This window comes from Amblyomma mixtum, chromosome 4, assembly GCF_055824585.1.
Source record: "Amblyomma mixtum isolate Tamu chromosome 4, ASM5582458v1, whole genome shotgun sequence".
Lineage (NCBI taxonomy): Eukaryota > Metazoa > Arthropoda > Arachnida > Ixodida > Ixodidae > Amblyomma > Amblyomma mixtum.
The window spans coordinates 141867140-141892772 of record NC_143015.1 but is presented as its reverse complement, the minus strand read 5'-3'; the positions used below and the strand labels follow the sequence as shown (position 1 = coordinate 141892772).

The 25633-nt window shown below is 51.3% G+C and overlaps 2 protein-coding genes across 3 annotated transcripts; both read left to right on the top strand.

Annotated features, from left to right (window-relative positions):
• LOC149348515 (uncharacterized) lies at positions 1–18494 on the top strand. 2 transcript variants are annotated; one of them, XM_089588162.1, is made up of 7 exons: positions 1–581; positions 5393–5509; positions 6560–6665; positions 7533–7596; positions 8677–8740; positions 10904–11088; positions 18374–18494. In XM_089588162.1, the coding sequence occupies exons 1-6, from the start codon at positions 394–396 to the stop codon at positions 10995–10997; spliced, it is 633 nt and encodes a 210-aa protein (XP_089444288.1). In that variant the 5' UTR covers positions 1–393; the 3' UTR covers positions 10998–11088; positions 18374–18494. The 2 variants fall into 2 exon arrangements, with proteins under 2 accessions (XP_089444288.1, XP_089444287.1); XM_089588161.1 differs by lacking the exon at positions 18374–18494 and adding an exon at positions 17124–17259.
• Positions 17166–23979, top strand: LOC149348514 (uncharacterized). Its single transcript, XM_089541780.1, has 6 exons — positions 17166–17279; positions 18374–18464; positions 19978–20015; positions 21810–21920; positions 22628–22718; positions 23924–23979. Exons 1-6 carry the CDS (start codon positions 17166–17168, stop codon positions 23977–23979), a joined length of 501 nt encoding a protein of 166 aa, XP_089397906.1.
• The last annotated feature ends 1654 nt before the right edge of the window (positions 23980–25633 follow it).

Sequence of the window (25633 nt, the reverse complement as noted above, 5' to 3'; positions counted from 1 at the left end):
ATTGCGTGGAAAGGCTTTCGCCTCCCGCACTTCAGATCGTCAAAGTGGCCCCTTAATTTTTTAAATGCTCATTAAAGCAAGCTAAGACTAAACCTAAGCAACACAATGCACTAAACCAACACCGCTTGCCCTTTGCGCCTTACAGCGCTGAGGCGAGCGTCTGTAGTTACACGTGCTGGCGAGTCCGTGACAGTGCAGAAGTGGGAGCGAAAGAAAAATAGACACCGACGGTGGCGGAGCAGAGACATGGCACTGCTTCGTAAATCTTAAGGCGCACTGACGGAAATTGATGATGTACGACATCAATATGAATGGCATCGCTGTGTGAAACACTAAATAAGGTAAGATGTGTTCACTGTTCTCCCCTTGGCCGATAGGTGCTCACCAACGACGATGACGAGACTTAGCGACATCGTCATCATCGAACTCAGAAGCTATAAAAGGAAGAAGAACGCGAGAGGAAGGAGTCGTCAGCATAGAGCGTTGGAGTGGAGGACTGCTACGGCCATTCGTCAACGCCGGCCGCCACCCAGCGTCGCCTCAAAATCCTGTGCCAGGCTCCGAGAAATGCGGTCTTCCCGGTGAGCGTTCAGTGGTGAGTGCATCGCACTTTTGTGATGGGGAATGCTCTAAAAAACGTGTTCGTGTAAAGCCTATCACAACTCTACAACTCATTTTTCGCTCGCCATCCGTAGGTCAGACGCAGATTTTTAGATGAGGCTCTTTGTCGGCCTGAGGACTATTCGATGTGATGGAGCTATAGGTGTGCATTCGATGTCTCGATGAGCTGCACCACTTCCCAGTGATATGGGCCCTCGTGAACAAAGCCCGTGCCGCGCGTTTATTGGCGATGTTGGGCACGAGGAATAGAGACGGCGCGTCTCCACGGTTGTGCCAGGCAGGGCAGGCCCTTACGTGGTTACGTGCCCATGTGCCGTGGCGTCGCATAAACTGTTGTCGCGTTCGACACACCGAAACAAGATTTGTAATGCGCGTCGTGGTTCTGCCACACCCGAACGCCTCGGGTTACCTAGTCGTACGAAGCAGACGCGTATGTGGCGTCGCAAAATGTGTTCGTGACGACGAAGCGAGCCTTAGGCCGTGGTTCCGCCTCATCCAGACGCACTTTCTTGAGTCTTAATCAGGCCTCGTCTGGCGTCGCTTAGACTGTGATATGTTTGAGGAGGCGAAGTCGGTCATAGAGCGCGTCTTTTGGCTGGGCCGCGTCGGGCCTATCTCCACGGACTTTCCATACTGGGCGTCTCTTGCGCTGCGTCGAATTTCGCATTACAGTGAATTTTCCGCGCCGGGCGCACTTGGTACCCAGCCCTATCAGCTCTGGCGTCTCTCGAGCCGTATAGATTGTTCTCGGGATTAACGCAACGAAGCTCGACTTGAGAGCGTCTCTGACGGCGCCGCGCTGGATTCCTCGCCGAACGACGCAACTGTTGTCTGTCGGGCGCCGCATTATTAAGGCGAAAGCCTTGATTGTCTCATGCTGTCGTTAGCAATCCGTGTCGGCAGCCGTGTCGACAGATGTGTCCGCGTTTTGACGGGTGTCCACCGAGATATGAGACAGTTACTGCGTAATTTCCTGTCCTCAAATACAGTTTTCAAATTTTCAGTTTCTTCATTACGGCCCCCCTTTCTTCTTTCGCTGCCACTTCTTACCTTTCTGTACGGTGCGGCTCGGGTGTTCACTGAGATGACTGAGAATTGCGGCGCCAATTCCTTCCCTGAAAAACGCGTTGCATTCAAAGGGCAACGCATCGCGCCGAACGGATGGTGGCGTTCCGTGGACTCCTTGGCAGCGCTACAACACGCTGTCACGTTCCACTCCTAAAGGCGAAGCTTAAGCGCCGTTAATTAGCAGTCAATTAGTGCTGAGTGATTAATCCGTAATTAGTAACTAATTAGTAAATTGTCATTATTTCGTTAATTATGTGTGACGTCATCCAGTGGTGACGTCACAAGTGTCACGTAGGCAAAGTGGTGCGGAAAACGCTTTCGCCTCTACTCACTTTAGACAGTCGAAGTGCCCTCTGAATTTTTTTTCAGTCGTGTTCATGGGCGTCCGGAGGGGGGGGGGGGGGAGGGGGGGGGGGCAAGGGAGGGCGCTGCACACCCCTGGAAAATCACTCACTCGAACCGTGAGTGATGGACGCACGCCAGGGGCGGTGGTGCGCTCAGCCAAAAGGGTAAAAGCAGCCCCGCTTCCACGCTTTGGGTCACATCGGCGAAATGCCGCGTCCGGTCGCTCGTCGTTGCGCCGTTTTGAAACCACGCTACCGTCAGCTCTGCTGAAGGGCGACCTGTTGCAGACATACAGCTGCACCGGCGAGCACGTGTTTCGAGCCGTCTTGAGATGGGTGTCTGTTTCTTTGATCTCTAGAGAGATAGCGACACGGTGGCAGACAGTGCACAGGGCATCTTGTTTTCGCCTTCGTCGCTCGCTATAATGAGCATACGTTCGTGCGCCGGCCACCGATGAATTCTTCAGGAGGGAAGGACAAATCAGCCGTGTCCACCCCCGCTTTGTCGGGCTGCTCAGGGGCAAGCGGGCGATGGGTCGGCGCCGCCGCCGCCGCTCGCTGTCTCCTCCGATCGACGGGAGAGCGCAGTTCGGTAGAAGTGCCGCTTTCAGAATCTTCGGCAAAGGGGATTAGCTGCTTTTGTTCACGGCGACGCAGTCTCCAGAGGCGCCCCCACACCAGCGTTCCTTGCGTCTTCTCCGAAAACCTGCGCCTTTGGTCAACGCAGCCCGATGGCGCTTGCCTGGCTCGCCTGTCACCTCTGGCTGAGTTAAATCAAAACAGCGCCCATGTACTGTGCGTGTCAGTGCATGGTAGAGACCCAGGAGGCCGACAATATCCGGAACTCTGCACTACTCCGTCCCTCATAGCGTGAGTTGTTTTGGGGCTCTGAACCCCATAAAAACACACAAAACAAATTTTCCGACCGGTGTGGCGAGTGTCCCTTCCCCTTGCAAGTCGCGCGGCGTACCTTTCACCCCCAAAGTAAGCCCTTGCACGTGTGCGCGCCTCTGTGTTTTTAGTGGCCGGTTGTCAACGAAGGTGAGAACAACCAATACAGCGGACGAGAAAACGACGAGCGGCGAGCAGTGTGCGTGCGGTTGCTCGACTGTGCGGATGCGCGAGCAAGATGGAGTGAGGTGTATGAAGCTGCGAGAGTGCATTTATCTTGTAAATAAGTTTTCGTTGTATATATAGTCATCTTTTGTTTTCAACGTACGCGTTCAACCGTTTTTCCAATCAATGTGCATGATGAGTGTGTACCGAGAGCATGTAATGAAGCACAGGAATGAATTTATCACCCGTGTAATTACGCTATTCGCCCAGAAAAATTCCAGGCGCCTGCAGTTGCTGTTCAAGGAAGACTGACTGAGTGACTGTAGTTGTGTGTTTGTGAACATATTGTGCTTTGTGCTGGTCATCAATCCGGGTGAGTCGTGAACCCGTATGCAGCAAGACTGAGCACTCTTCTCCACGAAGTGATAGTATCTTTTTGCATTTTTTATTAATTTTAATTGCTTCTTCGTTGATAAACTTTAATATATCTCTCCTAGGCGCGCATTAATTTGCGGTTTGTAATTTTTCTTTCATGTGTGTATTTTACTTCTTTTTTATTTATATATAAAGAAATAAATTTACTCCACAAATAGTGTCTTTTCTCTACGAATATACACGCCCCCCCCCCCCCCCCCCCGCCTCCTCCGGCGCCAACAACCAATGGGACCCCCCCTGCAAAAATTCTGCGGACGCCCTTGGTCGTGTTCGGTATGACAAACGGTCACTCAGAACACTTCTCGGTTCTAGTGCCATGACAGGTGTCCCGTTTTACAGAGCCCTGTATTAACTCGGTGCCTTGTACAGAATTGTAGTACAGAATTGAATTTTTGTCATGTCGGTTTTGACGAAGTAGCACTTCGGACGCGTCTCCCTGATTGTGCCACGACGGATGCCCCGTGCGACTGGTCCCTGTTGGAACCGATGCCTCTCTGGCGCCTAATAGAATTTTTAAGGCGAAAGCATTTCATGGCTCATGCTCGCGGTGTCAGTCCGCGCGCTGGAATCGTGCCAACTGTGGCCTCTCCTCCGCGCAGTGGCGCAACCTCCACCCCGCCTTAGCAACCGGCGCGCCGGTAGGGGGCACAGCTGTGTATAGCAACCGTGACGTCACACCGTAGTGGTAGAATGAGCGCGTGCGCGTCGGCGGTGGCAGCTGCACCGCCGCTCCTTCGCCAGACGTCTCGTTGCAGTCGAGTGCGTGAGACGCATGGCTCCGAAGCGGCCCAGTGATTCCGCGCCCAGAGGTTCGGCGAAGCGGCAGTGGGTTGACGACAAGGCTTTCGCCAAGCGCACTTTGGAATTTCCAAAGTATCTTCAGTAATTTTTTTTATCGCGCACGATACGACGAAGGGACACTTAGAACGCTTCGCGGTTATTGTACCACGACAGGTGCCCCGTGTTACACAGCCCTGTATTAACTCCGCGTAAAAGCCGAGCATGGTGGCAATTACCACCACCCCGTTTCAAAGGGGACGCTCCTATCTTCCCTCCATCCATCCACACTTGCCATTTCTCTGCGTGTCCCACATGCGTTTGTTTTCAACCAATGGCCGACTAATTTTTGCCGCTCCCCAGAGGGCGCCTCGCCACATTTTGTTAAAAAGGCGGATTCTAGCTGTCGGAACTTCCGCTATTTTATACATTTAGCACCGCTGACTTTACAAGGTTACATTGGTGTTTTCAATGCTGCTCACAGGTGCAAGGGCGGAATACTCTGTTCGTCGTGTATTGTAGTCGCTTTCTTTTGGGAATCATCAGAACCGGTGTTTTCTTTTGGGAATCATTAGAACCGGTAGTCGAAGGGGGAACATGAAAATGTTTGTATGCTGAATGCCAGCAACAGAAATAATACCTTAGTAATGTTCCTTCCAGACTGACTCAAATCATTACGAGTCCGCCGCGGTGGCTCAGCGGTTTGACGCTCTGCTCCTGACCGAAAAGGCTCGGGATCGATCCCAGCAGCGGCGGTCGAATTTCTATGGAGGTGAAATTCTAGCGGTTTGTGTACTGTGCGATGTCAGTGCACGTTTAAGAACCCAAGGTGGTTGAAATTTCCGGAGCCCTTCACTATGGCGTCCCTCATAACCTGAGTCGCTTTGGGACCTTAAACCCCCTGAACCAGCCAAACCAACCAACCAACACTCCCTTCCTCTAATTTCCGCTACCTAGCGGTAGCTAGGAAATTCAGTTCTTTTTATTCTTTCCATGTTCCTAGAACTTCTGAAGCCGCCTGACAGCTATATTGCCTTTAGAAACTTGGTACCGAATAACCGGGCTACTGATGTTTTGATTTTGTACGTTAGCAGCAGCAAGAGCCCGTATCGGCCTGACCCTGGGTACAGAAGAAGAGGGTGTACGCTTCGGCTGTGCGGTCGTCACGTGGGTGTTACACCAAGCGGCCTGCTGGTCTCCCCGGCACGGTGAGGATAACGAAGAAAAATTTCCCCTTTAAGACTCTTGGTAGCATGCAGCTCTTGTCTTCACATACCGTGTTGGGAATTTTGTTCACAGCAAGAACTACTAAACGGACAATTACGTGGCAGGGAAAGCCAATATAAGGTCACGTGACGCCAATAACTCGCGGTCAGGTGTCATCACGTGACCAGCCAGAGGCACTTCACCATGTTCCTGCTGCCGTAGTACTGGTAGCGAAGGTTGCCGCAATGTTTTAGAGCGCAGCTGTTTGACGCGAGTTCCTGGGTTTCGGGGCGTCGCCGTTGTCCCTCGTAACCAGCTCCGCCTAGCTGCACGCGCTCCTGGCGCCATTTCTCCCCCGCGACCAAGCCGAAACGTTTAGCCGCCGCCGTTCGCCACTGCGAAAAATCTAGGAGCTACAACCTTGCAAAACGCACCCATTTTCGCTTCCCTGGGCAGCTAATGTACCACTAGCTGAGGCGCACCAATTTAGCTCTCCCGCATCTCCCTGCCTGTGCGGCGACGAATACAGTGCTCGGGTATTCCTTGTACAAAATAAGGAGAATCGTTCTGTCTCCGGAGTCGCATACTACTTGCGCGAAACGCTTTCAAAAAAGTAGTTTGCTCCCTGAGTTGGGCATTAAGTTCGCAAGCGCAAGCATACAGACTGGTAGCACATGCGAACGTCACTGTGAATTTTTAAACTAAAAAAAAAGGTATACAATCCGAAAGTATGCAATTTGTATTTGTATGTACCGCCCTGAACTGGCTTGTCTAAAAGCAGCTCAAGCATTTCTCTTGGTAGCAAACCAACTGCGCTTTCAAAAAAGGCACCGGCTTCATCAGGCAGCGATTGCGTTCGTACGAAACTACGTTTAGATTCAAGCGAGAAAAGTGCTGCCCCACTGGTTATCGTGGTCTGCTATCAAGCGCACGGGTCCCTCGACTGCACTTTTGCATCCGTATATCAGCCGATTAATAGGTGCAGTTCTGTCCCTGTTTCGTGCCTGTATTTTCCTGCGTTTATTATCTTTCGCTTGTCTTCTCTCACCCAGACTGGGTGCCCTTCTCGGAAGCCAAAGCGTGGCCAGATCGCCTCCGCACCTCGAAGGAGCCGCCTTGAGAAGCCACGTGCGCGCAGAGAAGCAAAGCCTAGAAAAGGTGAGGATCCGAGGGGTCGTCGCTTTCGTGTCACCAACACACTATGGGATGGCGCGAATTCTGTCTGTCCGCATTTGTAAATACACGTTATGCGGGCGAAGTCATGGATTCCTCAGATGAGCGTGCGAAGTGCGACGACGACGTAAGTTTATGAGGCGTCGTTTCTTCTAGCCTTCTGGTTGCGAATACTGAATTGCAGAGATTGATGCTGTGTCGCACTTCCAACAGTCACTGAAGCCAAGGCGAGCAGTTGCTGAATTCAGAGCAGTTGCTTCGAATTTTTAGCTATGGAAAAAACAATTATAGGTGTAACGTAACAGACCGCAAGCGGGCGGAGTTTGGGATAGGAGAAACTCGAGTTAATGACATCATGGCTGAAATAAAGAGGGAAAAATGGGCTTGGGCAGGGCATGTAGTGCAAATACAAGACAACCGCAAGTCCTTAAGAGTAACGGAATGGATTGCAAGAGAAGGCAAACGTTGCAGGGGGCGGTAGAAAGTTAGCTGGGCAGATGAGAAGAAGTTTGAGGGGGTATGGCGGGCGCAGCTGGAAAAGTCCAGGATTAATTGGAGAGACATAGGAGAGGCCTTTGCCCTTAAGTGGGTGTAGTGAGGGTACTGATGAGTTATTGAACATCGCCGAGAGAGATACTAAGATGGCTACATGCATTCATTCGGTTTCATGGCCCCTGGCTTCTTCCGTGTCGGCTGAACTGAACAGGGCATTCTTTCACCGCAGACTGCTTGTTGCCGACTCTGCACGACCTGCTAATGGTCACTGCCAGCGGTGCTCTCTTGTTTCGGCGAGGGCTTACCTGTCAAAGCCCCCTGTAAGTGATACCCATGTTGTTCGTTTCTACTTTCCAGGTGCATTTCAGTGGCGCAGCACTCGGACAGCGTAAAGGCAAGCATCGGGGCCATCGTTCCACGAGTGAGTGCCGAATTTGTTTTAACTCATTCGTTGGGCCCTTTCTTCCACCTTGGGCAAACGATGACTAGTGGCCCTATTCGGGTTCGAACTATCGCGACGTGTCACGACTCAATTTGGAAGATATCTGCCGTCTCGCCCCCTAAAACCTTTTCCGAGTAGGCCAATATGTCGGTGCAGTTTAAAACCGGGCCACTATTCTTTATTCCACTTTTGAGTTATGTTCATTGCGGTACGCGCTAATTAGTTTCCCCTGCTACAGGTGTGACAACAGCTGACCACCCGTCTTTTTCCGCCTCCCTCTGCTTGTTCCAGTGGTCCAATTTGGCGCCTGCGCACACACAAAAATTTTCTGAACGGAATCGTTCGCTAAAATAATTCTAAGGTGAAAAGCCTTTCTTGGCTCATGAGTGGCGTTCGTCCGGCAAGACAGATCTGTAGGCAATCCAACACTACCCACATAGCAATCCAACAATCCTCTCTTGGTTCATCAGTGGCGTCCGCAAAAGTAAAAAGAAATAAAAAATAAGCCTGTAACTAAAAAGTAAAAACGAAAATAGTGCAAAACACAAAATAAAATAAAAAATAGAAAGCGACCTCAGAAATGGAAGAAGATGGCTTATGGTCTGTGGGCTCTGAACGTCTCATAGCGACTCAACCTGTGAGGTGCTGAAGGTCCCAAAGCGACTCAGGCAATGAGGGACGCCGTAGCGAAGGGCTCCGGAAATTTCGACCACCAGGGGTTCTTTATCGTGCACTGACACCGCACAGCATACGTGAGAGGGAGAAAGAGAGGACAGGGAAAGGCTTTCGAATTTCTGCTTTTAAGCAGACAGCGCAAACTTGTATTTTTTCGGACGGCCCATGGTGGCAGACCATGGAAGGTTGCACCGCTATTATAAGAATTCCGTGTACCAGGTCCGATGAGGCATTGCATTTCGCGATTGATTAGGTTCAAATGGGTGAAAATAGGTGCTTCAGAAGTAGCTGTGGCTTATATTCATCTCAGATGACGGCAAAAATCTTTATTCTTACACAAATTCTTCCTTCGTTGTCGCAACAATCTGTACGCCTGCATTCCAGGTGGCTCTGGATCTCGCGGCGCTTTCCTGATGGCTTCGGATAGCATCGCATCGACACCGCATCGGTAAGTGGCCAGTCTGCATTCCTTGTAGCGCTTGTGCGAAAAACTTCAGACCACTTCGGCGACCCGCATTAGAGCAGTGCGAAAGCCAAACGCCTACATGCTATAGCGACGTCCGTGGCTGTTCTGATATCCATGTACTATATCAATGTCCATGGCTATTTCGACGTCTAAGCGTGTTTTTTCGCGTTTTTTCGCGTTTAATGAACTTATTACACCTCATCATCCAAATCTTGCGCTCGGCAACATTTTATCACACACTGTCACAATCACTCTTTCACAGATGGATTACATCGCTGAGGACACTCTTTGCCGGCGCGATAAACCCATATAAGCTCTCCCATTAATAAAAGGAGTTCAATCGGCTTTTAGACTGAGCGAACATGAAATTCGGCATCAGGGACATTTTCTTAAAGGAAGTAACAGTCTACGTCACGACTGAAATGGCCAGCTTTGAATAGTGATGGGTAGAGCTGAAGACGGAGGGAGTAGCAGAGTGGGTGAGGGAGCAAAGTGATTTTAATGAGACGAGCGCCGCATGTAGTGAGTAGGACAGACCATCGACGTTACCCTCAGTTACCCTGAGGGAATTCCAGGAGATGGCAATGTTAACAAGGGCCAGCGTTGGGTCAGGAGGGGGAGTGTGAATGTGGTGAGGGAATCTGCAAATCGCCTGTATTTAGTGAGTGGGCTCTTAAACGGCCTGATTTTAGATTAATGTTCGAACGAAGAGACACCTGCTCCAGGCACTTTTTGCAAACCTGTAGTGAGGGGGGGGGGGGGTGTCTCGGCCGACCAGTGGGAACCACATTTTTTGGCGTCGTCTGAGCCACGTCGCCAGCAGCACGCAAGGTGAACCGACCACTCTACAATGGCCTAACTAGTTTTGCGCATCATATGTAATCCCAAGATATGTAATGCCCCCAGTGGGCCCTTAGGGTATTTGAATAAATAAATAAGTAAAATAAATATACTTCATCGCGCCACTTGTTCTCAGTGGAGTGAAAGCATCGGCTGCTAGAAGAGTCCTTTCGCAAATCTTGCTGTCCTCACGAGTTCGAGAGCACACTCTGCAAATCAGAACTCGCGTTCGTATACTTCCTTCAACTGCGAGCAACTTGTGGGAAGGGTCGTAGCCCCAGTGCAACGTCGGCATATATGGCAACTGCCAAATATTAGCGCGATGACATTACTGCTGCCGTTTGCGCAAAATCATTATGTATCGTGTTTTGTGATGTTGCTTTATGGGATGTGCATAGGAGATGAGAGGTGGAGAGCAGGTGTAGCCGCAACCTGTCAGACAAACAGGGGGGGGGGGGGCGCAGTAATGGAAGGAGGACAGCGCAGTGCAATGGGAAAAAAAATGGTCGGGGACGGAGGGGTGTAGGTGACCACTACCGCCAAGTACGAGCGTTCTTTGCTCATCGTGTGTACAGGACCTGCCTAAAGAAAACGCTTACCATTCTGCCTCATGAATCGCATTGATTCTCTGTGAATTTTGTTTTATTGAGGAGAGCGCTTTCAAAAAAACTTTCGCAGATAAAAATAATAAATGAGCGTTTCCAAACTACAGCAGGCACCGAAACTTCTGCCGCATACAGTGATCTCTTTCACGTGGCATTCTGATGGTATCTGCCTGGTTTGATGAAAATGAATCGGAAAGCCCGCACGGTCGCTAGAGATACCAGCAGGAAAGCGTATTTGAGAATAAGTTGTATTTGCCGCGTAATCTTCCGTCGGTAGAGGCAGGACTAAGGAAGGTGAGTGAAGCAGAAAGTATTTGGTTTCGCGGGCGTTCGTTTGCAGCCCGTCAATGCACGGGGGCTGTGCCCTAAAAGGCATATTCCAACCTTACCTACTTAAGTGGCCTTTCCTAAAACGAAAGGGTTGGCTTTTGCTCCTTGTTTCCTCTGTATCTTCTGGGCTCTGCAGCTTTGCAAGGTGTGTCTTTGAGCTTCCATTCAGCGAGTTCACAAAGAGACTGACTATGCTGCTTGTTTTGAAAGGGTTTCCCTTTGTAATCGTTCATGCTTCACGGACACTTCGAACCTCTGCACACTAGACTGCAGAGCCTGCAGTCCCGTCGATATCTCTTATAACAACATAGCGAAATGGCAGTCTCTAACCACTGCCTTCCGGGATCTCGTCTTTCTTTGTCTCCTCCAGTCTCACTGTCTTCCTTGGAAGCCAGGGGGTCTTTGGAAGCAAGTGGTGGCCCCAGTCAGATGCACTCGCATCTTATCCGAGCATCCTACATTGACTTCGTCACGGAAGCGTCGCAGCAGCGCAGCGCCACGGATGCGAAACCACAGCAGCGCATCAATAACTTCCAGACAGCTGCGGTGCACGAGGTGAGGAGAGGGTGCTGCTTGTGAATAATACGTGCGCCGCAGAATGGCATGCGTGAATTTTCTGCCTAGTAAGAATTGTTCTAAGATAACTCATGAGGCAGTGCCCTACTCTTTGAAGATAGGTTAGGGTGTCTTAGAATGCGTAGCTACAAAAAAAGTTAACAAAGATGACACATGTTTTGTGTGGTAGATCTGTAGAAGCAATTGAACACCTTATACTCAGATGTGGTGGTTTCCACCCGGATGTCGATGCAGGCACAGACACTCTCCCTGAGGCCTTAGGGTTTAGAGAGCACAATGGCCATGTAAATAAATCTGCGGTGGAATTTAGCGAAACGCTATTGGCAGATTGGTGGCTCAGAAGCAGACAGGTGACGACATAAGGTTACATGTGCAAGGAGCCGCATTGAAATAGAATGGAAAATTTAAACAGAGTTAAACAAAAATAAGGAAAAAAAGCCGAGCATGGTGGCAACTGCAACCGCCCCGTTTCAAGGGGCACACTCCTGTCTTTCATCCATGCATCCTTGCGGCGGCTGTTTCTAATAGAGATGAGAATATTGGTAGGGGGAGAACTGTGTCGTGTTGATGGCACTCTTGCGGCGCCTTACAGGCGCGAATATTGTTACGTTGCCCGAAAGGCTAGTCACAAGCAAGGGCGACCGGAGCGCAGAGCGAACAACACAGGAGGCACCGAACAATAGCGCGCGCACACCAGTCAGGCACTTCCTTCTCATCGTCTTCTGTGAATATCCGTTGCATGGCCCCCCGTCCGGAAAAACACCGTCACGGTGTACTGGATGACGTCGAGCGGCAGGGCGAGAGGTAGGGTTTCAGGCGAGAGACGTGGACGATATCACTTTGAAGGTGGCGGGAGGAAGCGGGCTGGAAGGCTGGAGCGATCTCGTAAGTGACAGCAGTTACCTGGCGCAGGACACGGTACGGGCCAACATAACGGGACAGAAGTTTTTCGGAGAGGCCGACGCGGCGAGATGGGGACCAAAGCAAGACGAGGGAGCCAGGAGAGAAAGAGACTGTGCGGTGACGGCGGTTGTAGAACTCCTGCTGGGAGGCCTGCGCGGCGAGAAGTCGGGAGCGTGCAAGTTGACGGGCGTAGTCAGCACGGGCAATGTTGTCTTGGGCGTATTCAGAGGACGGAGCAGCAGGAGTAGGCAGCAGCGTGTCCAAAGGCAATTGGGGCTCGCGGCCGTATAAAAGGTAAAAAGGGGAGTAACCGGCTGTATCATGGCGGGAGGAGTTGTATGCGAAGGTAACATACGGGAGAGCGAGGTCCCAGTCGCGGTGGTCGGGGGAAACGTACATAGCGAGCATATCGGTCAGAGTGCGGTTGAGACGCTCAGTAAGTCCGTTTGTCTGCGGGTGATAGGCGGTGGTGAGCTTGTGCTTAGTAGAGCAGGATTGAAGAATGTCGTAGACAACCTTGGACAGAAAGCAGCGGCCGCGGTCGGTAAGAAGCTGGCGGGGAGCACCATGGTGCAATATGAGGTCGTATAGCAAAAAGTCCGCAACATCTGTAGCTGTACTGGTTGGCAGTGCCCGCGTGATCGCATAACGGGTGGCGTAGTCCGTGGCAACTGCAACCCATCTGTTGCCGGAGGTGGACTCTGGAAACGGACCCAGAAGATCCAAGCCGATGCGATGAAAAGGTTCTGGGGGCACATCAATAGGTTGAAGTGTGCCAGCTGGGAGAGTAGCAGGGCGTTTCCGGCGCTGACACTCATCGCAGGCTGCAACATAGCGGCGTACGGAGCGGAACAGGCCGGGCCAAAAGAAGCGACGTCGCGCACGGTCGTATGTACGCGATACACCCAAGTGGCCAGCAGTGGGGAGATCATGGAGTTCATGAAGGATAGCAGGACGAAGGTGCTTGGGGACAACGAGTAGAAGGTTGGGGCCATCCGGATTGAGGCTGCGGCGATACAAGATTCCGTCAGAGAGCACAAAGCGCCGCATCGAGGGATCAGACGGGGTGGAATTGAGGCGGTCGATAATTGATCTCAAATCGTCATCGCGGCGCTGTTCTTCGCCCATGTTGGCAAGGACAGAGATAGAAAACAGGTCGGCTTCGGTGGCAGTGCCAAATAAGTCACACTGGCCAATGGGGTAACGTGAGAGGCAGTCGGCATCTTGGTGTAACCTGCCAGACTTGTAAGTCACGGTGTAATCATACTCTTGCAGACGCAATGCCCATCTCCCAAGCCGCCCTGTAGGGTCCTTCAGAGAGGAGAGCCAGCATAGCGCATGGTGGTCGGTTTTAACCGTAAAAGGGCGGCCGTATAAATAAGGACGGAATTTGCCAACTGCCCAGACAAGGGCTAAGCACTCACGTTCTGTTATGGAGTAATTGCGCTCGGGCGCAGAAAGAAGGCGGCTGGCGTAGGCGATGACACGGTCCTGACCGGATTGTCGCTGAGAGAGCACAGCCCCGATGCCGTAGCCACTGGCGTCAGTACGGACTTCGGTGGGGGCCGCAACATCAAAGTGCACCAAAACTGGTGTGGTGGTCAGCTTGGCGATCAAAGTGGAGAAGGCTCGTTCTTGGTCAGGTCCCCAGACGAAGGTGGCGTCTTTCTTCAATAGGTCGGTAAGGGGACGGGCGAGGTCGGCGAAGCCCTGGATGAATCGACGGAAGTACGAGCAGAGCCCCAAAAAGCTTCGGACGTCGTGGCAAGATCGGGGAAGGGGAAAGTCTTTCACGGCCCGGATCTTATCGGGATCAGGGTGAACCCCCTGGAAATCAACGATATGGCCCAAAATAGTGATCTGACGTCTCGCGAAACGGCACTTCGAGGAGTTAAGCTGTAGGCCGGCACGACGAAAGAGGGAAAGAATCTGGGAAAGGTCTTCTAGGTGGGATGAAAATGTAGGCGAAAATACAACGACGTCGTCCAGATAACACAGACAAGTGGTCCACTTAAATCCCTGCAAAAGGGCGTCCATCATGCGCTCAAATGTGGCTGGCGCGTTGCATAGGCCAAAAGGCATTACTTTGAACTGATATAGCCCATCAGGGGTCACAAAAGCGGTTTTCTCACGGTCCTTCTCATCGACGGCAATTTGCCAGTAGCCGGAACGAAGATCTATGGAGGAGAAGAATTTGGCTCCGTGTAGGCAGTCAAGGGCGTCGTCAATACGCGGCAGGGGGTAGACGTCTTTTTTAGTGATCTTATTGAGATGTCGATAATCTATGCAAAACCGCCATGAGCCGTCCTTTTTCTTCACTAGTACCACTGGAGAGGCCCAGGGACTGTGGGATGGTTCGATTATGTTCTTGGAAAGCATTTTTGAGACCTCGTTGTTTATGACCTTGCGCTCGGCGTGGGAGACACGGTAGGGCCTGCGGCGAATGGGAGGGGCATCGCCGGTGTCAATGCGGTGCGTCACAGCGAGAGTTTGGCCCAGTGAGGTGTTGTAGACGTCAAAAATGTCGGAGAACGACTGGAGAAGGTCACGAAGCTGAGAAGTTTGGGCGGGGCGGAGATCGGTGGGCATCATGGTCGTGAATGCGTCCGAGGACAGCGGAGTGGACCGCGGTGGGTCTGGTGGGTCGCGATTAGGAGAGGCATCTAATGGAGCCACATGGCACTGGGCGAGTGGGGACAACGTAGCGACGCACATGCCGGCTGGAAGCAGCTGTGAGGAGAAGCCGAAGTTCAAGAAAGGTAGAGACAGGTTGTTGGCTGTGACGGTGGCGATGGTATGGGGCAGGACAACACTGCGGGTCAGTGCGAGGTCAAGGACTGGCGCAACGATGTAGTCACCATCGGGAACAGGGCGAGAAGGTGTGAGGGAAACGAAAGATAAGGCTTGAGAGGGCAGGTGGGCATAGTCGGGGCAGGTCAACCGGAGCGACGAGTCGATGGGGTCAGGATCGAGTTGGGGAAGCTCAAGGTGAAGGACACCCTGCGAGCAGTCAATCAGGGCAGAATGATCCGACAAAAAGTCTAAACCGAGGATGAGTTCATGGGCGCATGTGATAAGGACGGTGAACTGAACCGGCGTACTGTGGTCACCGATTGTCACGCGAGCGGTGCACAGTCCCTCGACAGCAGGCATAGCACCATCCGCGACGCGCACACAGGACGTTGCAGGCGTAAGGACTTTGCGTAGGCGACGGCGGAGGGCAGCACTCATCACGGAAATATGGGCACCGGTGTCAATAAGGGCTTGCACAGGAACACCGTCAACTCTAACGTCTAGCAGATTGGGTCGAGTCGTCAGTAGAGGGTTTGAGGTCCGGGTCGTTGATGCAGCGTCACCTCCGGGAGCTGCATCACTTAGTTTTCCCGATGAGAGGGGCGGTAGGACGTAGCAGTCGAAACACGAGGCGACTGCGGTGAGCGTGAGCGGCGGGCCAGCGGCGAAGGCGAACGGGAGGACTGTCGTGGAGGTTGATCGGCGGCCTCAGACGTCTCGGATGGGCGGCGGGGTGAAAAGCGGCGTGTGTAGTTTGGACGGTAGTAGGAGGTGTCTCGCGGGGGTGACGACCAGGGGCTGCGGCAGTGGCGGGCAATGTGGCCGACCCGAGAGCATTGAAAACAGATTGGGCGGTCGTCTGGCGTTGCTCCACTCATTCGGATCGCGGTAACGCCGTGGTGAATAATAGGTGGGACGGAAAGGGACTGGAGGTGGTGGCTGTGGGGACGAGTTTCCGATTGCGCACAAAGCCGGAGGGAGGTTGAGATGGGCGAGTTCTTGCCGCACGACAGCCTGAATAAGCGACACGGAAGGCAGTGTGTCATTAGGTGTGGTCGATGATGTTACCACAGGGGCTAGGGCTTCGAGTTCACGGCGAACAATTCTTGTCACAGTGTCGGTGACAGGAGGAGACTCTGAGGGCACCTGAGTTTGAAGTCGTTGGTCCTGGCAAGAAGATGTAGCGGCTGTGTTTGGAAGTCGGGAAAACTGCTGAGAAATGCGACGGCTTTTGACTTGTTCGAAGCGACGGCACTCCTTGATAATGCTGTCAACAGTTGTGCAGTCTTTGCAAACGAGCAGATGAAAGGCATCGTCAGCAATGCCTTTCAGCACGTGGCCCACCTTGTCGGACTCGCTCATGGTGGCATCGACTTTGTGGCAAAGTGCCAATACGTCCTGTATATAGGCCACGTAACTTTCCGTCGACGACTGCGCACGAGAAGCAAGCTGTTTTTTCGCAGTGATCTGCCTATCGTCAGGTCTTCCGAAGAGTGCTCGCAATTTCTCTTTGAATATATCCCAACTGGTAAGTTCTTCTTCGTTGGTTTCAAACCACACCTTCGCCGTTCCATTCAGATAGAAAATGACGTTAGCAAGCATTAACGTTTGATCCCACCGGTTATATGCGCTTACTCTTTCGTAAAGGCTTAACCAGTCATCGACATCGGTGCCGTCGTTTCCCGAAAAAGTACCGGGGTCACGGGACGAAGCCATGACCACGAAAGGAGCAGCAGAAGTGGTCGGCGACTCGCTGGGTGGGGCCATGATGGTAGTAGCGCCGGTTTGACGACCGCTTCGGAGCTCCGTGGTACTGGGGACGATACCCAGCACATCCACCAAAGATGTTACGTTGCCCGAAAGGCTAGTCACAAGCAAGGGCGACCGGAGCGCAGAGCGAACAACACAGGAGACACCGAACACTAGCGCGCGCACACCAGTCAGGCACTTGCTTCTCATCGTCTTCTGTGAATATCCGTTGCAATATGAAGGTAAAATGAAGCAGACGTAGACGCAAGGCAAATACCGCTTTTTCTGACCCGACCGGAGACTGGCGTGGAAGCTCCCGAACAGAACAGGTTAATCGGCCCAATATTGTAAACGGACGGTTTCACCCTGGTCCTTTGCAGGATCGGCATTTTCCAATACGTTCCCAATGTTGGGCCTACTTCCAGCGCTGCTGGCGAGACCTGCGTAAGCGAGGCTTCGGTAGAGCTCTTTTCAGCTGCTGCAGCTTTTTTCAGCTCCTTTGCTCAATGACTTCACGCTAGGCCTTTTACGTCGTGCAGTGAGCTAAGAAGGGCACTCACGTCTCGCAGGCTGGTGGGCCTTGGGATGGCGAAGGGAACGCCACAGCCAGCATGCGAAAAACGCCAGCTGTGCTCTCTGGTGTGCGCGACGCTTCAAAGGGTGACAAGTGGCGAGTAGGGGCGCAGCGCCGGCTGCTCCACTGCACGGCCGCCTCGCGAGAAGGGGTGCGTATGGCGTTCCGAAATTCAGCAACGCTTGGATGACGCTACACACGGGGATAGTTAGAGCACGCGTCATGTAGTCGGTAGCACAAACTAACGGAGGGCATCTCGGACATACTTAGAAGCCGCTTGGAGGCACCATTGAGTGTCTTGAAGTTACGAACTGGACGCGTGTGTGCCCTGTAATTCCTCAGCGTTCTTCAGCGTAGAGAATGACAGTTTAATCCCGCAGGGTGCCGTGCTGCATTGAATACGCAGTGCTCTGATGAAGTGGCCAGCGCTGGATTGGATCCGAGGCTCACTTCCAGGGATTCCTTTTTCTTTATTTTCCTGATGATCATGACACTGCCGATGACGCTATGAGGTCACGTGTGGTTTCGAACCATCGGACGTGGACAATGACGAAAGCCTTTGTATTAAAACTGGCAGTGTGATGAAAGGAGCGCATTTAACGGCTTTCTGCATGCGAGTAATTCGATGTATGCGCCATACGCTGTAATCGGAGTGTCAGTTCAGCTGAACTCCTGTTTACTTCGCGTACGAACAAAGCATTGATGCAGCAAGTAGTCAGCTGTGTTAATCGTACCAACTAGAGTCCAAGAGTACTCCGACCTAATGATTCCCATTCCCTGTACTCCCTTATATACCATGCTGTACTGACATGTTTGGCAGTAGACTGTTCTCTCTTCTACGGATCCCCAGCCACCGCAGTGCCTCAGTTATTGCGCTCGGCTGCTGACCGGAAAGACGCGGGTTCGATTCCGGCCGCGGCTATAGAATTCCCCTAAAGGCGATATTCTGGAGGCCCGTGTACTGTGAGATGTCAGTGCACGTTAAACAACCCCACGTGGTCGAAATTTCCGGAGCCTTCATCTACGGCGACACTCATAGCCTGGGTCGCTTTGGGACGTTAAACCCCCGTAAGCGATATACCAAAACGATTTTTGTGATGCATTTTGGTGAAGACATTAGCAAGAATTAAAGGGAAAGAAGAAAAATAAAAACAAATATGGCTTTTCTCAGGCGACTGCACATAAAAATGCATAAAAGATGCCTGAAAAGGCTGCACAACTGAGGAGGGCATCCGCTTTCCACAGGCTGTCGTCGGTCGGAAGCCCTGCAGCCACCTTGTGTCCAATGCCAGCGGTGCTCTCTGGAGTGCGGTGCCTGTGACGGCCTGCAATGGACGTGTGTCGTCAAAGGCCACCGACAAATGGGTACGTATAGCATTCCGATAGTCAGCAACGTTTCGCTGATCCACCACTTAGCAAGGCTTGCAGCATGCGTCAAGAAGTCGGTAGCAGGAATCGGTGGAGAGTACCTGAGTAAAGTTCAGGTTCTCTACTTTCCTTCCTCGCACCAGAGGTGCCCCGCCAGAGACGGTTGGTTTAACTCGAAGACTGAAGCTATGATCTTCGCACCAGGGGTGCCCTGTCAGAGACGCTCTCGAGATGAATTGAGACGCAGGGGTAGGGCGAATACTTGAAGATTTATATACAGCTATTTACATTGCATATACAAGTTTAGGCACTCGAGACATTAAGCAGCAAAAGGACAAACAACAAAAAGGCGGAACTGGCTAACACTAGGTGAGGCCCCTACTCGGCATAGCCGAAGATGCATAGCATCTCACCTTAGCGCAGAACCCTTTTTCTGGCGCCGGAGCCCGGTTTTAAAGACCTCAAGGCCCGGCCCACTTTTGGTAGCACCCAATCACTCTACACTCTTCATATGATTGGCTAATCGAGAGCATGGCCAGCCCTCCAACTACCGTAGGGTAAATCACCCTCTCCACCACAAAATTAAAATAAAAACAAACACAAATACACATTCGTGCCAGCACGTGCGCGAATCGGTACCGCGGGGCGGGGGACACCCGTACTTCCTGGCGCGTTCGCGAGCGACCGCGTTCCGAGAAAGGAGACGCTTCGCTCTGAGCGCTCCCAGCCGCGTTCCGATGACCTCGCGTACACTAGCGATCCCTTACAACCTGGGACATATTTCCTGGCTCTTGTTCGGAAATTAACCTGCCATAATTATCATAGCAGCTCTATTAAACTAAGCTCTTTTCAGAATATGCATCTTTCTCTTTGTCTAACTTCCTTTAAACAATCTATTGCCAGCTTTCTCTTCAGTAAGCGTCACGATAAGCGAAAAAAAAATATTGGGTCTATCGCAATTTGTGTGTACCGAAGACTGCAGCATTTGCGAATTGAATGCCCCCTTGCGACGGTTTCGGTGCGTATCCCGTGGCTTATAATGGGCGCATCATTTCCGTTGGAGTAGTCTATAGAATTCGCGTGCGATCCAAGTGTTTACACTTCTGCGAACGCTGTACGTCTCGCAAAATTATTAACTTATATCGGATAATTTCTCAGCCTCTCTGATGCTTCCGCCCCCTTCCAGTACCTGCATGCATCTGTCTTGCAATACGGCATGCAGTATGCTGCGGTAGACAGTTACCTACCACTTCAGCATTGCCTCCGGTGTTCTTATCAACTTCGTGGGTTTTGTTTCAACCAGCATATGGTCAGGTTTCGTTATCTAATCTATACTAACCTGTTCTGAATGCTGTGGGTACGTCTGCAGTGGAGAATCGTGACTGAGGTCCATAATTCCTTTATCCCCAGGGTTCCTGTAGCCGTGCTTCCAGGGATGTCCGCAAAGAGGCCGTCACGTGATGGACAGCGGCGGCACTAAGGCCCCCATTTGTGCTCCAGATTCTGCGATGTCTTCCTCGTGAGTAGAGCGGTGGGCGCCGATTTAATGCAGAGCGGCTGGGCCACAACAGCGAATCCACCGTGACTGTGAGGCTCCGAAGTTTTCGCAGAGAATTCCCGCAGGTGTAGTTCTCAGCGCACGCTAAATACAAATTTTGATTTTGAACGCAGATCTCAAAGAGGTGATCTGTCTAACAAACACGGACGACATGCTTTTAAAGCATGGAACTGGCTCAGTGCTTATGGCACTCGGATGCTGACTCAAAACACGCGGGTTCTATCCCGCCGAGGCGGTGGCATTTCGGTAGAGACAAATTCTAGAGGCCCGTGTACTGTGCGATGTCAGGGCACGTTCACGACAACAGGTGCACGTTGAGGACCCCGTGCGCGACCCCAGGTGGTCGAAATTCTGGAGCCCTTATCTACGTAGTGCCTCATAGCCTGTCAGTTTGGCAGGTTAAGCCCCCACACTAGCCATAAACCAAACGTTACATTTCAGTTTGCGCCATTCCATTGATAGCTCAAACTGGGCGGGCAAGGCTCCGTCACGACTACGACCGCCTTTCCTTTTGACTACATCTCTGCTGAAAGTGCATTTCCCATTTCATCAATAATTGTAGCGTCAAAGCGCGTGCTACGGAGCTTTCTTTTAAAAGCTTAGCAAGATTGAGCAAACGGTTCAACACCTACGACTCGCGGCGAGGTGGGAAGAGAACAGGTGTCTAAGGGCACGAAGCTACTGCAGATCTTCACCATTTCAGCAACAAAGCTGAGAAAATATCAGGCTGAAGTGCGTTTGAGAGGTACTCACGCAATTCCTTCGCAAAAAAACTTTGAAATCACTGCGGCGACGCGCATTGGAGTAATGCGAAAGCAAAACATCCACAGACTAGGTCGACGTTCGTGGCTGTTCTGACGACCATGTACTATATGGACGCCAATTGCTATTTTGACGTCTGAGCGTGTTTTTTTCTCTTTTAAATAACTAATTGCACCTCATGAATCAAATTTTTTCCACGGCAACCTTTTATCACACACTATCTGTGACAATTGCAAAGATTGCTAACATGGCTAAAGTGTCCTCGAGGGGGGCTGCCTGATCTTTTCTCTGTACGAGTCTATGCACTGAACATGGCGACATCTGGGGGAGTTTAGTTGAAAAATCTGTCAGGTACAGCCTCGCAAAACGCACCCATTTTCACTTCACTGGGCAGCTACGGTGCCGCCGGCTGAGGCGCACCAATTTAGCTCTCCCGCATCTCCCTGCATCTGCGGCGACGAATACAGTACTCGGGTAATCCTGCACAAACTAGGGAGAATCGTTCTATGGCTCCGGAGTCACACGCTGCTTGCGCGAAATGCTATCAATAAAGCAGTCTGCTCCCTAAGTTGAGCATTAAAATTACAACCATCAACGGGTAGCGCATACCAACGTCACTTTCCATTTTTAAGACTCAAAAAAAGGTATACGCTCCTAAAGTATACAATCTATATTTGTTTGTGCAGACCTGAATTGGCTTGCTTAAAGCAGCTCCGGCGGTTCTCTTCGTAGTCGACCAACTCAGCTTCTAAATAATGTATCGGATTCACCAGGTAACGATTGCCTTCGGAGGAAACAGCGTGGTCATTCAAGCACGAAAAGCACCAGCGCGATATTCGGGCTGGTTATCTCGATATCTGCTATGAAGCGCACGGGTCCCTCAACTCCACTTTTGCATCCTTGTATGAGCCTATTAATAAGTGGAGCTATATCTATGTTTCAAGCCGGTCTTTTCCTGCGTTTATTATCTTTCGCTTGTCTACGCTCACCCAGACTGGGTGCCCTTCTCGGAAGCCAAAGCGTGGCCAGATCGCCGCCGCACCGTCCAGCAGTCGCCTGGGGAAGTCACCTGCGCGACGGAAGAAGACTGCTCGGGCACAGAAGGTAAGGATCCAAGGGGTGGCGTTCATGTCACCAACACACCGCCAGATAGCCGTATTCTGTCGGTCCGCATTTATAAACACGCCTTATGCGTGCGAGGTCATGGATTCCTCAAATGAGCGTGCGAAGTGCGATGACGGCGCAAGTTTATCATGAAGCATGTGAGCTTCTAGCCATAATTTAAGGGATTCATGCTGTGTACCACTTCCAACAGTCGCTAAAGCCAAGCGAAGCAGTTACTGAATTCTGAGCAGCTGTTTCAAATTTTGAGCTATGGAAAAAAAAATGATAGGTGTAACATTAATGGGCGGAGAGGTTGAGGGAACAAACGCGGGTTAATGACATCCTAGTCGAAATCAAGGGGAAGAAAATGGGCTTGGGCAGGGCAAGTAATGCGAAGGCAAGACAACCGCAAGTCCTTAAGGGTAACGGAGGGGATTCTAAGAAAAGGCAAGCGTAGCAGGGGGAGGCACAAAGTTAGCTGGGCAGATGGGGTTAAGAAGTATGCGGGGAAAGGCTTGCACAGCTGGCAAAGGACAGGCTTAATTGGAGACACATGGGACAGGCCTTTGCCCTGCAGTGGGCGTAGTCAGGCTGATATTGAACATCGCCAAAAAAGATACTAAGACTGCTACATGCATTCATTGAGTTCCATGGCCCCTGGCGTCTTCCGTGTCGGCTGAACTGAACAAAGCATTCTTTTGCCGCAGACTGCCTGGCAACGGCTCTCCATGATGAACTTGTGGTGGCCGCCAGCGGTGCTCTCTGGTTTCGTCGGAGGCTCAGGTGCCCACCCCGTCGGTAAGCTGATACCCACGATGCTACTGCTCTCCAGGTGCATTTCAGTGGCATAGCACTTCACAGCGATAAGGCAAGCGTCGAAGAGATCGCTGCACGAGTCAGTGCCAAATTCGTTTTAACTGATTCCTTGGGAACTTCCTGCTACCTTGGGGAAACGAAATCCTCCAATGAGCCTTACTGTTTGACTTGTGACCCTATTCGGGTTCGAACTCTTCTCGTGCCGTGTTTCGACTGAATTCGGATGCTCTCTGCCGTCTCCCCACCTATCGCCTTTTCGAGTAGGCCATACTGCCACCACCCTCCGCTTGTTCCATTGGACCGAAGTGCTTCGCTCCTAGCGAAAATTGCCTAAACGGACTCATTCGCTACAAGACTTTAAGCCGAAAGCCTTTCTTGGCTCATGAGTGGCGTTTGTCCGACAAGGCAGATCCATAGCCAATCCAGCACTAGCCACATAAGAATCCAACTGGATAAATAGTCCTTTCTTGGCTCGTGAGTGGCGTCCGCAAAAATAATAAAAAGCGCTAATAAAGATAGAAAACAAGGCTAACAGTGGTAAAAATAAAAAAAATAGAGAAATAAAAAATAGAAACATGGAAATTAGCAAAGCAAGACAAAATTGGAGGGGGAAAACGAGGACAGGGAAAGGTTTTCGCCTTTTCGATCTTGAGAAGACTTTTAAGTCCAATTTGTGCTCATAAATATTTCGCTTTTTGATGTATTTGGAGAGAACACCTGTTTATGTGATTCAATAAATCAACTAGGCTTCCATTCTGCGGAGACATGTAGGCGTTCTCCTTTCTTTGTCATTGTAACTTCGTGGGCAGACAGATTTTCTGCCCTCAAAGAGATTTTCAGACAGATTTTCTGCCCTCAAAGAGATTTTCAGACTTTACACTTCAGTGCTCTTTCCTATAACGAGACAATTGGGTTTCGCTCATTGTCTCGTCTGTATCTCCTATGCGCTGCAGCTTTGCAGGGTGTCACCTTGAGCTTCCACTCAGCGAGTTCACAAAGAGAATGTCTATGCTGCTTGTTTTGGAAGGGTTTCTCTATTTAATCGTTCATGCTTCGCGAACACTTCGAACCTCTGCACACCAGACTGTAGAGCCTGCAGTCCCGTCGATATCTCTCATTATGTTATACATAGGCAAATAGCAGTCTCTAACCGCTGCCTTCTGAAATCTCGTCTTTGTCTCCTGCAGTGTGGGTGTCTTCCTTGGAAGCCAATGGTGGCCACAGTGCCCCTGTGGTGCACTAGACTCCCATCAGCCTACACCGACTTCGTCACGGCAGAGCAGCGCATCACTAGGGCGGATGTGAGCTCAAGCAGCGCATCCGCCGCCAGCTCCGGGCAGCTGCGGTGCAGGAGGTGAGGAGACGGTGATGCTCGTGACTAACACATGCGCCGCAGGGTGGCGCGCGTGAGTGTTCTCCTTGCGGCGCCCTGTATTTCGTGGAGACGCGAATAATTGTAGGAGCAAAACTATATCGTGTTGACGCCACTGCTTCGACGCATTATAAGACAAATATTCCATAGAAATGAAGAAGACATATACAAGAGGCAAATAGCGCTTTTAGGGCGTTTGGTCGAGCAGTCGCCTTGCTCAAGGTGGCGTTAGTATGAAACACAAGGTCATTCAATTGAAACCGGCGGATGCTAAGTTTTGGTACAGAGATTCTGGACAACCTAATTGGAGTAGAATGCTTGGGGTGGTATCAAATGATTCAGCGCGTTACGAAGCATAAGATTATTAATTGACTCAAAGCGTGGGATTTCTTAGGGATTCGCAGCAAGGGCCTTTGGTTCTCCAAACCGTGACTTGAAAACTCCAAACCTAAGACATTCGAAGTGGCGTCCAACAACTTCTCTTGCGCTGTATACGTAGGCATCAACAAAGTAGATATCTGGCTATAACAATAATGGGTACCGGATAGAGCGAAGATGGCTAATGACGCAATATTCCTCAGATATATTGCTAACGCTCGATACTCTTACGCTGCCTCAGCGTTTTGCTCTGTTTTCTAATCCAACTCTAGACTGAGTTGCGTGAACGCCTTACGTGAGCGAGGCTAGTCCTCTTAGGCTACTACTACTATTTTATGCGAAGCATACTAAAATAGCCCAACCCAGCTCCTCGAGTGCGGCGGTGTCGTTACCATTGACCTTTCGTGACCTCCATGTCATACCACGTGATGCGTGACGTCACAGCAGATGAAAAACGGGGGCCCAACTCGCGCCGTCGCGCGAGGCGTCGTGACCAAGGATGACCACGTGGTGCGTGACGTCACAGCAGATGATAAACGGGGGCCCAGCTCGCTCCGTCGCGCGAGGCGTCGCGACCAAGGAGGACCACGTGATGCGTGACGTATAGGAGAAACGGGGCCCCAGCTCGCGCCGTCGCGCGAGGCGTCGCGACCAATTTGTTTCCTGCTTCTGACGCTAGGTGCGCTGTAGTGAACACGTGATGCTGGAGCGGCGGTATACAAGAGGGTGCGCCTGCCTCTGCTAGGCGTACACGGGATAGAGATGCCTCCTGGAGACAGGGCTGCTCGTTGGAATGAGAAGCAAAAGTTGCGGCGTGCTACAGAGACTGATGAAGAGCGTGAAGAACGTCTAGCCAAGCGGCGTGCTCGATATGCAACTGGGCGACAATACGAGGGGGTACCCAAAAGAAACCGGACTTATTTTTGTTTGAACTTATTTGTACAGATTTTAAGCACAGACCTTCGATCTCGTTCAAAGTATTCCCCACTTGCAATGATACACTTGTCGAATCTTTCATTCCATTTTTCAAAACATTGTTTAAATTCATCTTTTGTGATGCTTGACAGTGCCTCCGTCGTTTTTTTCTTCACCTCAGCAACATAAGCGAAACGCTTTCCATTCACCTATTTTTTAATTCTAGGAAACA